Source organism: Monopterus albus, unplaced genomic scaffold (assembly GCF_001952655.1).
Source record: "Monopterus albus unplaced genomic scaffold, M_albus_1.0 scaffold294.1, whole genome shotgun sequence".
NCBI classification, from domain to species: Eukaryota; Metazoa; Chordata; class Actinopteri; order Synbranchiformes; family Synbranchidae; genus Monopterus; species Monopterus albus.
The window spans coordinates 61,938-76,929 of NW_018128174.1; the positions used below are offsets into that span (position 1 = coordinate 61,938).

Sequence of the window (14,992 nt, forward strand, 5' to 3'; positions counted from 1 at the left end):
CACGTGTGTGTCACAGACAAAGGCAGCCAGGTGAACAGCAGGTGAGAGTCTGAGCTTCTCTCCACTCTCCTGCTGTTGTTGGGTAAACGTGTGTCTGACCACTTGACACATGGCGGCGGCTACTCATGAACCAGGAGACGATGTGTCCAATAACACAAAGACACTACAGAAGGAAAGTAAGAGAAAACTGAGCCCACGCCAGGGAACAATGAAAAAAGAGGAGGAGGAAAGTAGCATCCAGAGAAAAAGGATCAAGAGCTCAATGACCAGAAATGACTCTGTTCACTTTTATAGAGTTTGACATGTAGACAAACAACCACACACACACACACACACTCCTAGGGGCAGGTTAGAGTCTCCAGTCAACCTAAGCTGCATGTCTTTGGACTGTGGGAGGAAGCTGGAGCACCCGGACAGAACCCACGCAGGCTCAGGGAGAACATGCAGAACATGGGTCGGCCCGGGCTCGAACCCGGCACCTTCTCACTGTGAGGAGACAGCTAATCTGTCCCAGTATGGAAGTATTGATCATTTATTCATTATAAACTGGTTCAACATTAGCAGAGCCATGAAGCCAAAAACCCTGGAACTGGTTCCAAACATTTGACCAATTAGTCAAATTAATGTTTTGCTCCATAAAAACAGAAACAGCCCTATTTCTCATTTTTTAAGCAACAGTGAAATAGATAGAAATAGATATTTAAGGTACTGTTGTTAGGACCAAGGGCCTGTTGTTTGTCACTGTTCATTGATCCAAACCAAGGAGAGCGGCTCAGCTCTTCACCCAGTCATCTAGTGGAAAACTGACGATAACGGTTTAAATATCTGATGTGATTCTAAAAAGAGTGTGAGAGCTGAAAGAAATCTGACACAACACATTTGTTTCTATTTATGAAAAAATATATTTCTTGATTCCGACTTCGACATTAGGCACATTAACATGGACATATATGCAATTTTCTTTCATAAATACAAAATTATTTACAAAAGGAAAAATTAAATAAGGAAGCTGTCTTCTGGAGAGTATGTACACATTGCATTGTTTTCTTAAATTAACGAACACACACCTACACAGGAACAACACATTTTTGGTATCAAATGGATTAAAAGTGGGACTAAAAACTCTCTGAGTTCTTTGCTGGTGTTAACGTTTTGTTTCTTCCCACTAAAGAAAACAGCCCGAGCTGTGACTGTGTTGAAACGCTCCAAGGCTCGAATCTTGGGAATGTTGCAGAACAGCAGCAGGTTTTACTGCTCCTTGTTTTCTGGCTGCTAAAGCAACAGAAGAAGAAAATAAAATATCAAATTGTAAAACTTACAACAGTGAGTAAAAAGCAAGCAAAGTCACGGGAAGACAAACAGAGAAACTGATTTGATGACTATGGCTCAGCTGGCAGGACGTTCTGGAGCAGCTGACTGCTGATACCGGTACTAACCCCCCATGTGAGAGTGGAATTAGGATCCTGGACTGGGGAGATAATGGTTATTAGAACTGGGACCAAGACTGGATTTGAAACCTTGCCAACAGGTTCCAGTGGATCTGAATGGGTTAAGGACAGGGTCTGAACATGAGCCACAAACTCTCACTGACTTCTTGCTTTACTGCAGCTCGTCTTATCCAAAGAGGCACTTCAGAGTTTGTAGGATAGGACGGTGACTGTAAGGCTGATGTCATTCATCTTAAACAGGCCACGCTGCGTTTCCAAACAAACCAAAACATACAATCAAATGGATGATGTGATCTTTAAAGTCGCTCACAAACAGTCCAGTTCACCTTCCAGACAAAAGGCTTGTGTTCAAAAGTAAAACATTCTGCCTCCCCTTCCTGTCAGCGGGTCCTCTGATGAATTGATCGACATCTTATTTTGGAATTGTACAGGAAATGGGCGCCATGACGATTAGGGAGCACAGCTAAGGCACCGATCTTCCCGACTGGAGGATTAATTCCAACTCTTCACGCCACTTGTTCATGTTTGAGCCAAGGAACATTCAGATATACAGAATGAAAAATTATATTAGGATTTAAAGTATAAAAAAGATAAATAGTGCAAATGGCGCCGGACATTCAGTCTCTCCTCTTTTCTTTCTTTCTCCATTGCTCTTCTTTCTTTTCCAATTCATTTTCATCCAAACATTGTCAGTATCAAAGCAGGAAAGCGTAGAAAACAAGTCTTTTCCTTATGTTTCATTTAGTTGAGCAGCAGCAATAAATAATAAATAAAGTCAGGTGTGTTGAATAGATCCTCTGGGCGAGTTGTCCTGGACGGGGAACGTTTCAGGCCTCCAGTGTAAAGTTTTCTGCACTGACGATCTAGAGACTAGATGTTATACCTGAGAATGACACAGAGAAACAACATCCATGATCATGTGGTCTCTACAGACATGACATCACTCACAAAACAAAGGTGGAGAAGTTACTTACAAGCCTCATATGAGAAAACCCCCCAGGGCCAAGTGTTTTACATGATTATACCCGATCACAGTAGTGTAGTCTGAGTCCCTAACAACTGAGGAACGCTCAGCCAACAGCTACTCGCTCAATGCCACCTCCTCATCATTGCTCTTTATTGTTTCTGCAGTTCACGTTGCAGTTTTACTAATCACCTCTAACAAAGAGCCTAAACTTTATTTTTCATTAAAAATGCGTAGAAATCGCTGAAACATTTTAATGACTGAGTAGTTGTATCTGCATTTGTTGAGAACAATTAAGAACACGCTTCCAAAAGGTCCGGAGGTCGGCTTGGCAAAAACATGGATGAGTGTGGCCTGAAAACACTGCCATAAAACGCAGGCTGCAGCGGAGCATCTGGCCACGACCCAGAGCGGTTAAAGAACCCAGATGTATCCTGTGGTTGTATCAGACCACAGATCTCAGACATGGAAATGTGTTGGTCAGCCTTAGCTCTCTGCCATCACACTCACTGATTCTCCACTCTCATCCACAAATTAACTGGAGGTGTGATCATTCTCTCATGAACCAGAGTCAATATCAAGTGACCTCACCTCAGTAGCAAACACACACTGCCCCATCTGCTCTTGGATGATGAACACTGGGTGATACAAATTGTCCTTTGAAAAGCTGAGGGGAGGGATGATGATGGACGTGTCACACTTCTTACTGTAAAGACAGAGACAGACAGACAACAAAGGTTTTAACAGCAGTCCTTTGTGAAAGTGTGTGAATGCTGGAGTGCACGGAGAAGGACAAGTAGGAGCACACACACAAACAAAAAAACCATAATGATGTTCTTACAAGTCAAACTTGTCCTTGGCCAGATGCTGCTCTTCTTTCACCAGGTTACACTCTGCCATTTTGTTTTTAACCATGCTGTCTCCACACTTGTCCGTCAGTGCTGCGTCCTTATTGGACACTTTAAGTTGTCCTCCAGGGATGAGGAGGGCCTCCTTCTCTCTCAGGCTGCCCAGCGGTGCTCCTGGTAAACTCCCGTTATTGGGTCCAACGCCACCGATCACTATGTTGCGGTTGTTCACCCTGTCCAGGTCATTCTTGACCGACATGGAAATGGCTGTTAGGGCCCTTCCTCGGCAAAGCTTCTGCAGCATGTGGATGGCGGCACACATCAGCAGAATCAGCGTCACCAGGCCGAGGGCAACAGCAGCAACCAGCGCAGGAGGAGAATCACCATTCCCAGGTGGCTTTGTAGTTGGCCCGGGGTGCATGACAGGATACTCACAGCGTGCACCCATGAAGTCTGGTGTACACTTACACACCGGGCCCGAGAAGTGGGTGTAGCAGGTGCCACCGTTGCCACAGGGAAACTGGTCACAGGGGCTGGTGCGCACGGAGCAGTCCTTACCGGAGAAGCCAAGAGTGCATTTACAGGTGAAGTCATTGATGCCATCGATGCAGGTGCCGGCATTGCGGCAGGGGTTGTCAGAACAGTCATCAATGTTGATCTCACAGCGAGACCCAGTGAAGCCTGGCTGACAGCGGCACATGACTCCGTTACCAACGTCCGTGCACCGAGCGCCTGCAGAGACACAAAGGTTTTAGTTATTAACACACAACTGAAAAACCGACAACCTTTACAACAACAACACATGCAGCTGCCAAAACATCAGCGGTTCAAAACGTACTCTGATTGGTTACAAAAGTATGTTTTGAGAACCAGTGTGAAAATTCTCTGTCCTGCTAAATATCACTTAAATAACAGCACAAAAGTATTAGCATCAAAATATAACCTAAAGCGCCAGAAGCTAAAGTTCAATGATATTACTGGATTATAATGACTGGTTCCTTATTGTGTTCTTCACGTTCGATGCTGCTGGTGAAGGTGGAGCTAATTTTAATAACCTGATACATTTATCAAGTACTTTTCATACTGCTGGGTAGTGAAGTACCTGGTTTAGATCAGAAGCAGTTAGCTTAAGAGAAATCAGTTGTTTGACACGCTAAACTAGAGGAAGAGCCAAAATATTGTGCCTTTTCTTTTTCTTCTTAAATTGAATCTGATCATTTTTAATCCAACTGAATCCAGAGTTTGCCAAAGACTCCCAACCACATCTCAACCTACCAGTTCAAAACAGCTGCTATTGTGAATAAATTGTATCTGAGGCCGTGTTTCAGTCCAAAAAGAGCAAAATATCTACTTTTTGACAAAGATCTGAAATGGAACTACTCATACGTTTCCAAAATGCCTTGGTTGATCGCAAAAGGAAGAAATAATTCACAGTGATGAACAGTTTTTAATCCTCTAGACAAGTGGAGAAGTTCATTACAGAAGACTCCATGTGGACAGAAAGGATGGCGGCGAGAGGGAAAACTTTATTACAGCATGTGCTCACAACAGATGAAGCTCATCAGGAGAGATATGTGTGTGATTAGAAACATCCTGAGGTTTTCCACTGCTTGGAAGGCACATGACTGGCCAGTGAGTTACACAAACCAGTACTCTGATCTGGTTCCATTTAGGAGAGGAGAGGGTGGAGCTTCCTACAGCAGCTGAACTTTTGGAGATATGTCGGTCGGACTGAGGTGACACACCGAGCCTCAGACTTCAGCCTGAACACCATATCTGGTCATTCTGTGCCGCTGCTGATATATTGCAACACCGCTATAACCAAGCAGGAGGCATCGCGGGGGTCTTTGTTCCCCTCTCAGACTCACTGAGAGGCAGGGATGATTGTAGATTCAAGCAGGCGCCAGTGGAGCCGGCTGATCCTGAGTATCTGTCTGTGTTTGCAAAAGTTCAGCTGCCTTACAACCTGAGAAACCTTGTGCATCCTTCTTTCTTTATGAAAGCACAACGATCATTTCAACTGGTTAGTTCCAAAGACTTCCTAGTAATCTCCTCCTTTCCAGAATGAGGTTCCTAGTGCCAAGAACAAAGCAGTATAAAAACAGCTTGTTCCTGCTGCCACTGCTGAGTGTACCAAGCTGTAACACCCTTCTCGAGCCTGTTTTATGGTTCCAAGTCTTATAAGGTGTTTTTATGGTCGATATACTATGTTGTGTGTTATTTTGTGTGTCTGTTGAGGACTGTGCTGCAGACAGGTCTACCTTTGGGTGTCAATACAGTAACCTGAAACACTGGTAAAAGTGATTTTGCAACTTTTAACCCCGTCATCCTCTTTGGTTTACTGTTGGCCGCTTTCCAAACCAAACTTTCTCCCAGGCAGCCTGTGGTTGTAGTTCATTTCAGAAAGCTGCAAAAATCAACTTGCAGGGGCTTGAAACCTGCTGCACATACCTAACCCATCACAACAAACATCTTTAATCATTCTGCTTGGTCTGAAATCCGACCTGAGCGGTGCAGGAAACGCAGACATCCCAGATTTGACCAGGTGAATGCACGGCCTTCATAGGTCGATGACTTATTTGTTGCACTGTTGTTGTTTAGCAGCTACAGGCGGGTGACAGCGGAGAGGAAAACCTGAATAAATGAGAGTATCCAGTAGTATACGCCCTCCATCCACAGGGAACCGAGTGGCTCGACGAGTATGAAAATGACATGAATCATAACAAACTGACCATCTGCACAGTCATCACTGACAAAATAAAGCTCGATGCTGAGTAATGGATCCTGTCGCTGCAGGTTCAGGTCTCTGCAAGCTGATTACACACAGAAATGAAAGCAGTGGCTGCTGGGTAGAGCAGCCTACAAGCTGATGTTTTGGAAGATGTTCAGCAGTGATGTAAAGACTCAGCAATTTGTAGTAGAAACAACACCAGTCCAAGGCGCCTCTGGCAAAGTGCATGTACAGGCTACACACACATCTTGCATGTCACACTGAGGTGCAGCTGATTAAATTATCCTGTAAAACGCTGCAAGCCACCTTTGGAGGACCAGCTCTGCATTTCAGGAGAACAATGAGCCACGGTCAGCCCGGTGCTGACCGTTCTATCAGGATGAGAACCGCCGTCAGAGCTGGACTCCTGCCCGCGAGACAGCACGAGGGCAACAGCTGACAGCTCCAAGTGCCTCTGTGCTTACAGACAACACAGTCTGAGGATGAAGATGTTTGTGTTGTCAGACGGGAGGAGATAAGACACGCTCAGAGGTTCCTATGTGGCAGTTGGGAGTTTATCTGCCCTCTGACATCCAACATTAGAACCACTGGCAGGTCAAGAGAAGATCATCTGATTCTAGTGGCACCTGTAAAGCGGTGGGATACACGGCCAGCTAGTGAACAGTCAGTGCTTGAAGTCGATGTGATGGAAGCAGGAAAAACGAAAAAGCTTAAGGACTTTGAGGGTCAAACTGTGACGACTGGGTCAGAGCGTCTAGATGAACGAGTGATTTTCAGCACGCACACTGTAAATCTTTGTGTTCAGAAGGCTTGAGACACCTGTACCGTCTCCAAAAGACACCTCTGAATAAATGTACTGCAAAGGTCCTGTGAGGCTCCAGTGAAATTATCATGGCGGGATTTTGAAAAAGCGCATTAAACTGTATGAAATTAGTTCTGATCTTCACTTGTTCATGAAAAACCCTCAATGAGAATCCACTCCAGACCTCTGAGCGGGAGCAGATTGTGCCAGGAAATTAGTGCTCGGATGTACAGACGGCAACAAATGGAAGGAACCGGCCTGTACAGAAGCTGGTGGTGCAGGCTGCTTTAGGGGCAACAGCAGCAGGACACGGTGCCTCGTTGTCCACTGCCTCCAAGTGCCTCTGAGTCCGTGGACTTGATTTACCATGGATCAGCTCGTTACTATCAGCGGCCTTTAAACTGAGATAACCAGCTGTACTTTTTGTATCAGCTAGTCACTGAATGTGACTATGAACTGTGGTGTATCAATGAATGATTAACTGATCATTTGCCCTTTAGGACAAACAGCCAGTTAGCTGAGGTCGGCACAGAGCGAGGGCCTAGTTCCTAACAATATTCTGGGAGGACAGAAATGTCCCTAGCAATATTTGAGCATATTAGATCATCACCAATGTGCCTGACAGATCAGTCTTCACTTATTCTCTTACTGCAGCTCCAGTCACTGATTTCACTGACTACACAGACAAAACAGAATCTATGACTGGAAACACCAACAAATACTGAACTCTCATCCATCCATTCAACACTCATCCAACTGTGCGCCACAAAGTCACAAAGCAAACAGGCCACATCAACATCTGGAGCTGCTTCACTAGGAATGACTGAGAAAGTCCTGGCACTGAGTGGTTGAATGGCGGCCACCTGCAAGTCTGAACTCCTCCCTCACAGATCAGAGACTTGGTTTGCTGCTTCATGGTTCTGGTAACAATGTGATCCACCTGGCAGGTACTGACAGGACTGCACTAAAAAGCCTGAGTGTTTCTAACCGACATCGATCACATGCGTGTTTTATTCTTTTCTGATAAGTGTGTAGCATCAGATCAGTGCAGAAGGTTCGTACCGTTAGCACAGGGGCTGCTGCTGCATCTGTCCATCCTCTTCTCGCAGTTGGAGCCCGTGTAGCCGGGTGGGCAGCGGCAACTATACCCACCCGCCACGTTTTCCACACAAGTCCCTCCATTGAAACAAGGCCCATCTGCGCACGTCATGGCGCTGATCTCGCAGTTCTTCCCATAGAAGCCCTGAGGGCAGGCACACGAATAATCGTTCACCAAATCCTGGCAAAAAGACAGGAGGAGAAAACATGGTGAGGTGCAGAAGAAGATCTGTCAGTCTGAGCTCAGCTCTGTTCTAATGTGTGTCAGTCTGAGCTCAGCTCTGTTCTAATAGTCTGAGCTCAGCTCTGTTCTATGTGTGTCAGTCTGAGCTCAGCTCTGTTCTAATGTGTGTCTGTCTTCACTGACATGTTCGAAAGGTGCCTCGCTTGGACCGCTGCAGTGCTTTAAAAGGAAAAGAGCTGTTTGCAAAATGCCCAGAACTGGAAGAAGAAAGCAAATCAAGGAGCTTTTGAGGCTTCACTGATCCAGTGCACCGACTTACTTTGCAGCTGCCGCCATTCTTGCAGGGGCTGATGTCACATTCGTTGGTCTCAGTCTCACAGTTTTTGCCAGTGAAGCCGGGCCGGCAGGTGCAGGTGTAGCTGCCCTGGCCGGTGTTAGTGCACGAGGCCTCGTTCTGGCACGGCTTGTGGTTGGTGCAGTAGTTCAGGTCTGGAGAAACGAGATGAGAGTACAGGCACGGTTAGGTCAGCGAAGCAACAAAGGGTACCGATGATATATCTGTCAATGACGGCTCAAGTCTCCTACGCTCGAGGCCACTTTATTAGCTACGCGGGTACACAACTCAGTGCAACACTTCCACTTTATGAAGTTCAAAATGTTTCAGCTGGTGTCTCCCCAGCTACATACATGACAGGGTCAGAATATTAGGAACAGCTCTGAACTTAATGTTGTCCAGTACAACACCCTCTTTAACCACCACCACAGTAAACAATGAATTTATGACAGTTTCACCAAAAACAAACATTTTCAGCTTCATAAACACAAATGTTAAGGAGGAAGTGTTGCATCCAGCTGTAAAGGGATTGGGCCCATTACTGAGGTTCACTCAACTCTGTCTGAGGAAACACTGTGTGACACTATATGTTTTTATTGCTGAGACTTTTTACATGGAAATATGAATATTAAAACGTCCTTGTAGTGGAAGTTTAAATTGACAGAAATGAAAGCAGGAGACAGGCGTCACATTTAAAGATTCACATCCTCAGCAAACTGTAGATTCAGCAAAACGTCTCTGCATCGTTTGTCATTTCACTGCCAACTTGGCCTGAAGTGAGTTAAAGTGTCAAACTGCCCTTTTCTATCGTGTCACCAATGAGGTGAAAAGAAACTTAGAGGTTTTAAACCTGGGATCGTTCACCGACAGTCGACATCATCACCACTACGGTGAAATAAAAATCTACATTTGAAACGAGCTCTATTACATTTTTCATCTATGGATAAAAACCAAAAGGTCACGTGGAAGACGGACAAATGGACATGAAGCAAGACAGTCCTCCGTCTCTCTCCATCTATTAAGTGTCGAAGTCACAAACTGCGGCTCTTGATAAGTGAAGGGTCGATAAGTTTCCTTCACTGCCTGAAATATCTCTTGTTCAAGCATCGATTTAACTGTTGCACTGCCATTTATCCTCCTCCAGATGTTGGCTGGTGAGCTGTACCAGTGGAAATGCTGTCTGACAATCTAACGGTTCAAACCCGGTGAACAGGATTTCAGCCGAGGCCCAAACCCAGGCGCCGAAACAATACCCATTTTGAATGAGCACTGTTTGAAACCTCTTTTTGTCCTAAAGCATGCAGCACACTGACAAACATGGCTGAGTATTTAGTGAATAAAGCAGTCGGCCGCCTGTCCACCTGACTGGCAGCCTGCTCTCCAGCTCCCACCTACCTTGGTCACAGTACAGGCCTCCCCAGCCCTCCTTGCAGTTGCACTGCCAGGGTTGTTGGCAGGTCCCATGGAGGCAGCCCGGGTGTCGGGTGCACTGGTCGCAGCGTTCGCCCTGCCAGCCATGATTGCACACACACTCCCCGGGAGACTTGCAGATGCCTTGCTCCTTACTGCAGCCCGCTGCACAGATGGCTGATGGGAGGAGTAAGGAGGTAAGTACACTTCATTTGTTTAGCACGTTTCCAGATCAATAGTCACAAAGTGCTTCACACACAGAGAACAACACACACAGCCCATAGAGCGACAGTGCAGTCCTAAAAACCACAACACAATAAGAGCTCAAAAGCCATTTCACAATGTGCCCCCAGAGGTTACGTCCATCAGGGACAGCTCCAGAGTTTAGGAGCCGCAGCTCCAAAGGCGCAGACACCTCTGGTTTTAAGTGTGGAGCGAGGAGCAGCCAACACTCCCCCTCTGACTAGTTACATCAGGCTGACATAGGCAGGGCCTGATCATGATGGGAAGCTAAGTGGACCAAAGATGTTTTACTGGGACAGGTGAGTAAAGGAGGTGTAGTCAGAATGAAACCAAACATGAATGAACATTTCCATCTGAGAGGGAGGGAGAGAGAGGGAGGTGCAAGAGAGAGGAAGAAGGAGAGTATTACTCTGAGTGGTGTGTGTGTGGTGTGTGTATGCTGGTTAAGTGCTGAGTGAAGCAGCTGGCCCACATAACAAAAGCGACACATGCCGCCTCTTTTCACGCACGGCAGCGCACATTAAACGCCAGCGCGTGTCCCTGTTAAAGCAGGCGGCCTGGGGGCCAAGCCGGGGCCATTGTAGAGTTCACAACAAAAGGAGCAGACCTCAGAGCCAACACACACACACACACACACACTCTTCAGCCGCCAGGGCCTGTGATGGCGTTGACAACTGCTTGACTTAACAATTTCAAGGCCACCAAACAAAAAGCTGAAGCACCAAGGCTCCTATTCTTCACCCCCTTCCTCCCAATATGAAGAAACGTTAGGGGGGGGGGGGGGCCCAACTTCCAGACCCCCCCTGTGGCAGTCGGCCGCCTGTCCACCTGACTGGCAGCCTGCTCTCCAGCTCCCACCTACCTTGGTCACAGTACAGGCCTCCCCAGCCCTCCTTGCAGTTGCACTGCCAGGGTTGTTGGCAGGTCCCATGGAGGCAGCCGGGGTGTCGGGTGCACTGGTCGCAGCGTTCGCCCTGCCAGCCATGATTGCACACACACTCCCCGGGAGACTTGCAGATGCCTTGCTCCTTACTGCAGCCCGCTGCACAGATGGCTGATGGGAGGAGTAAGGAGGTAAGTACACTTCATTTGTTTAGCACGTTTCCAGATCAATAGTCACAAAGTGCTTCACACACAGAGAACAACACACACAGCCCATAGAGCGACAGTGCAGTCCTAAAAACCACAACACAATAAGAGCTCAAAAGCCATTTCACAATGTGCCCCCAGAGGTTACGTCCATCAGGGACAGCTCCAGAGTTTAGGAGCCGCAGCTCCAAAGGCGCAGACACCTCTGGTTTTAAGTGTGGAGCGAGGAGCAGCCAACACTCCCCCTCTGACTAGTTACATCAGGCTGACATAGGCAGGGCCTGATCATGATGGGAAGCTAAGTGGACCAAAGATGTTTTACTGGGACAGGTGAGTAAAGGAGGTGTAGTCAGAATGAAACCAAACATGAATGAACATTTCCATCTGAGAGGGAGGGAGAGAGAGGGAGGTGCAAGAGAGAGGAAGAAGGAGAGTATTACTCTGAGTGGTGTGTGTGTGGTGTGTGTATGCTGGTTAAGTGCTGAGTGAAGCAGCTGGCCCACATAACAAAAGCGACACATGCCGCCTCTTTTCACGCACGGCAGCGCACATTAAACTCCAGCGCGTGTCCCTGTTAAAGCAGGCGGCCTGGGGGCCAAGCCGGGGCCATTGTAGAGTTCACAACAAAAGGAGCAGACCTCAGAGCCAACACACACACACACACACACACACACACACTTCAGCCGCCAGGGCCTGTGATGGCGTTGACAACTGCTTGACTTAACAATTTCAAGGCCACCAAACAAAAAGCTGAAGCACCAAGGCTCCTATTCTTCACCCCCTTCCTCCCAATATGAAGAAACGTTAGGGGGGGGGGGCTCCACTTTCAGATGCCCCATTGGAGCAGTGCAGGACCAGGTCTGTAACTGCTGTGGGCAGGAAGACCACATGAATACAGGTAGCAGTCACTCAGCAACATGCTGGTCATGTTCTAGTGCAACTGCTTAGTGTTTACTCATGTATGAGAGCCCAGGCTGCTGCACGTGGTCATAAACCAAACTGTAAAGTAGCTGAACAAACATGCACACACACAGGAGTTAAAGTGTAGTATTCATTCTCACGGTCAGCGCAGTACTCTCCACTCCAGCCCTCCAGACACTGGTAGTTCCCCTCACTGTCGCAGGTGTAGTGGCCAAAGGTGTCGTTTCGGGGCCGGCAGTAGGTGGCACAGGCCTTGCCGTGGTAGTACTCCTCGCACACCACATGGTAGGAGTAACGGAACTCGCTCTGGTTGCCAAAGTGCACGTCCTGCGACCATTCCTCCCCAACAATCAGGCTGCGGCGGGTCGCCAGTCGGCTGATGAGGCTGTTCCTGTTCTCTGGTGGAACAAGGAGAACAGTGGTGAGACTTTCAATCTGTCCTCATCCTACAGAGCTTCAGTGGGCTGCTTTTCCTGCCACTTGTCTGTATAACAGCATCTAAAGCTGCTCTCCACAGCTGGACTCCTGCATTAAAGGTGTGATTTCTTAAGATAGACACCAACTTTCAGCGGGAAGCAGCGCCGCTGTCGCCGTCTGGCGGTGAAGTAGCGACACTGCAGCAGCAGTAGCACTTTACCTGTAGAGTTGGTTCCTAGAGACTCCACGCTCCAGGCTTCCACGATCAGAGAGAAGGTTCCCTGGAAAGGGTGGAAGAGGGTCGGTTAATGACCTGATCCGTGCACGTGTTGCATATGTGAAGTTCTATAGGTGTGTTTTAAGCTTTGATTTGGTTACAGCTCCACAGAGAAACACAAATCCACAACAAGATGGAAATGTTACTTATTTAATCATCTGAGCGTCACTGAACTGTCTGCTCTACCAGGAACCTGTGAAACACAGATCACAGGAAGTCAAGGTGTGACTTTCGCCACTTACCGGCCACTTGAAGAGCAGGGGCACTCTGATGGGCGCGCTTTCGGAGATGGAGTTGGAGTCGGCAGCAAAGATCTCGGTGAGCGCGGAGCCGTACGTACACGGCGGCTCCGGGCTGATAACATCCTGTGAGTGCTTGAGACATACGCGGAAAAAGATCCGGCAGTCCCGGGGCTGGTGGCGACAGACGCCGCGGGAGCTGGTGAAGGAGTCGATCTTCAACTCAAAGACCCCGGAGCAGAGCACCTGGATGATAGAGAGCACAGGGGCGCAAAAAGGGTGTCAACACTGGAGGAATAAGTAATGTGTAGTTGTTCAAGACACACAAATAAGCACAAACATGCACAAACACATTGAGTTCACTTCTGCAGACCATGGAATAAGTTTGGTAACGAAGCCGCCGATGTTCTTCTACATTTACTTCTCCAGACATGCTTGATATGTGACTTCAGAGATCCAGTAACATGTTACGTTTTATGTACCCAAATGAAGTAAACAGCTCGCACGCTGTGCGTAACTGAGCACATCTCCACAACTCACCGCGTCCCCAGTTAAAAAACATGCACCGCGGCTCTAAAGTGCAGAAGAAACTGAGCTCCAGTAAAGTTTGTTGTCAGTGCTACTCACCGTCCGCGCTGATACAAACAGCAGGAGACACGGCAGGAACAAACTCGCCATGGCGTGGCGGCTCGGAGCGTCCAGGGCAATAGCGCCGGAGCAACAAGTTAGTTCAATGTAATGCAACTGGGCAATATCCAAAATGTGTCCGGACCGTAAGGGGACGAAGAGCGACACCTGAAGACATAAAAAGTAAAAACACTTCGAGAAGCAATGAATCTGTTGTAAAGTCAGAGGTGCGGCCGGTGTGTACGTCGGCGAACTGGATGCAGAGCAAGAAAACGAGTGGGAGCTAAGATCCAGTCGGCTGCTGGACTCTGGACTGGCAATCCTGCGTCACACCCCTGCTTTATACCGAGGAGCAGCGGGGTGGGGGTGGGGTGTGGGGTGTGGGGGGCTGCGAGAGGAGGGGACGCTGCAAACAGTATTCACCTGAAGAACAAGTCCTCTGTCTACTGTCCTGAAAGGCGCTGCACTGTGGTTGAACTTGGCTTCAAAACCGAAAATTCTCCTCTGTTCATTTTGTCACATGGATGAAAAAAAGTCAACCATGTGGAACTTCCTGTCAAACAAGAGCAGCGACATGAGCGTGCAAGTAGCATTACAGCTTAGATCAGGTGTGGTAGAGTTCCCATCAGCGCTGACAGCTTGCCAAGGACCTATTCCCAAAGTTTAGATGCTTGTTTTCGGACTTTCCAGACAGCCCTCGGTTTTCCTGTTTTGCGGACAGGATCAACCTGCACAGACTTGAACCTGCTGAGCCAAAGTTCTGCTGTTGTTTTGTGTTTGGGTTAAAAATCTGCCAGGTTTATGTCTTTGCACGCTGGCTTTGATCCTGAAACGTATGTAAGTGCATGTGCGTAACTGGAAGATCCATGTAAACTAAAGCAAAGGCAGGAGGAACGTCTGGGACGACGGGACCACGCATGGTGGGACGAGGGAGGGGAGGGGGTAATAAGGGTGAGGGCTGGGCGGTGTAATAGGGGCCCTCGCTTTCATTTGCCTTCACCGCACAAGGGGCAATTACAGCAGGGCAATAGAACAAACTGCCAGGCGACAGCGGCCAAACGCTCCTGTTGCCGCCTCCCCGGTGTAATCCCACGGCGGCCCGCTGCGGGCAGCTCGGTGCCGCAGTGTCAGCCTCCCGAACATGTGGGATTAAAATAGAAGGCGGTAGAAACACGGCCCCAGAGGCCACACAAACCGGCCTGACATGGCAGAAAGCTCGGTGTCAGAGCGCAGAGACGATTCCTGAAACTTTCCAATCATGTGTTACTGAAACATTATCGAGCTCACTGTGCACTGAGGGGATTACAGGTGACAGGTGGGCTCTCCAGGTGGGCTCTCCAGGTGGGCTCTCCACGTGGGC

The 14,992-nt window shown here is 48.0% G+C and overlaps 1 protein-coding gene across 1 annotated transcript; it reads right to left on the reverse strand.

Annotated features, from left to right (window-relative positions):
* Positions 1-901: 901 nt before the first annotated feature.
* dlc (deltaC) lies at positions 902-13,767 on the reverse strand. The gene is made up of 10 exons (XM_020623209.1): positions 13,633-13,767; positions 13,009-13,251; positions 12,710-12,770; positions 12,213-12,470; positions 10,925-11,116; positions 8,395-8,564; positions 7,856-8,072; positions 3,254-3,992; positions 3,004-3,118; positions 902-2,331 (listed from the first exon to the last, which is right to left on the reverse strand). Exons 1-10 carry the CDS (start codon positions 13,681-13,683, stop codon positions 2,326-2,328), a joined length of 2,052 nt encoding a protein of 683 aa, XP_020478865.1. The 5' UTR covers positions 13,684-13,767; the 3' UTR covers positions 902-2,325.
* Positions 13,768-14,992: the final 1,225 nt, after the last annotated feature.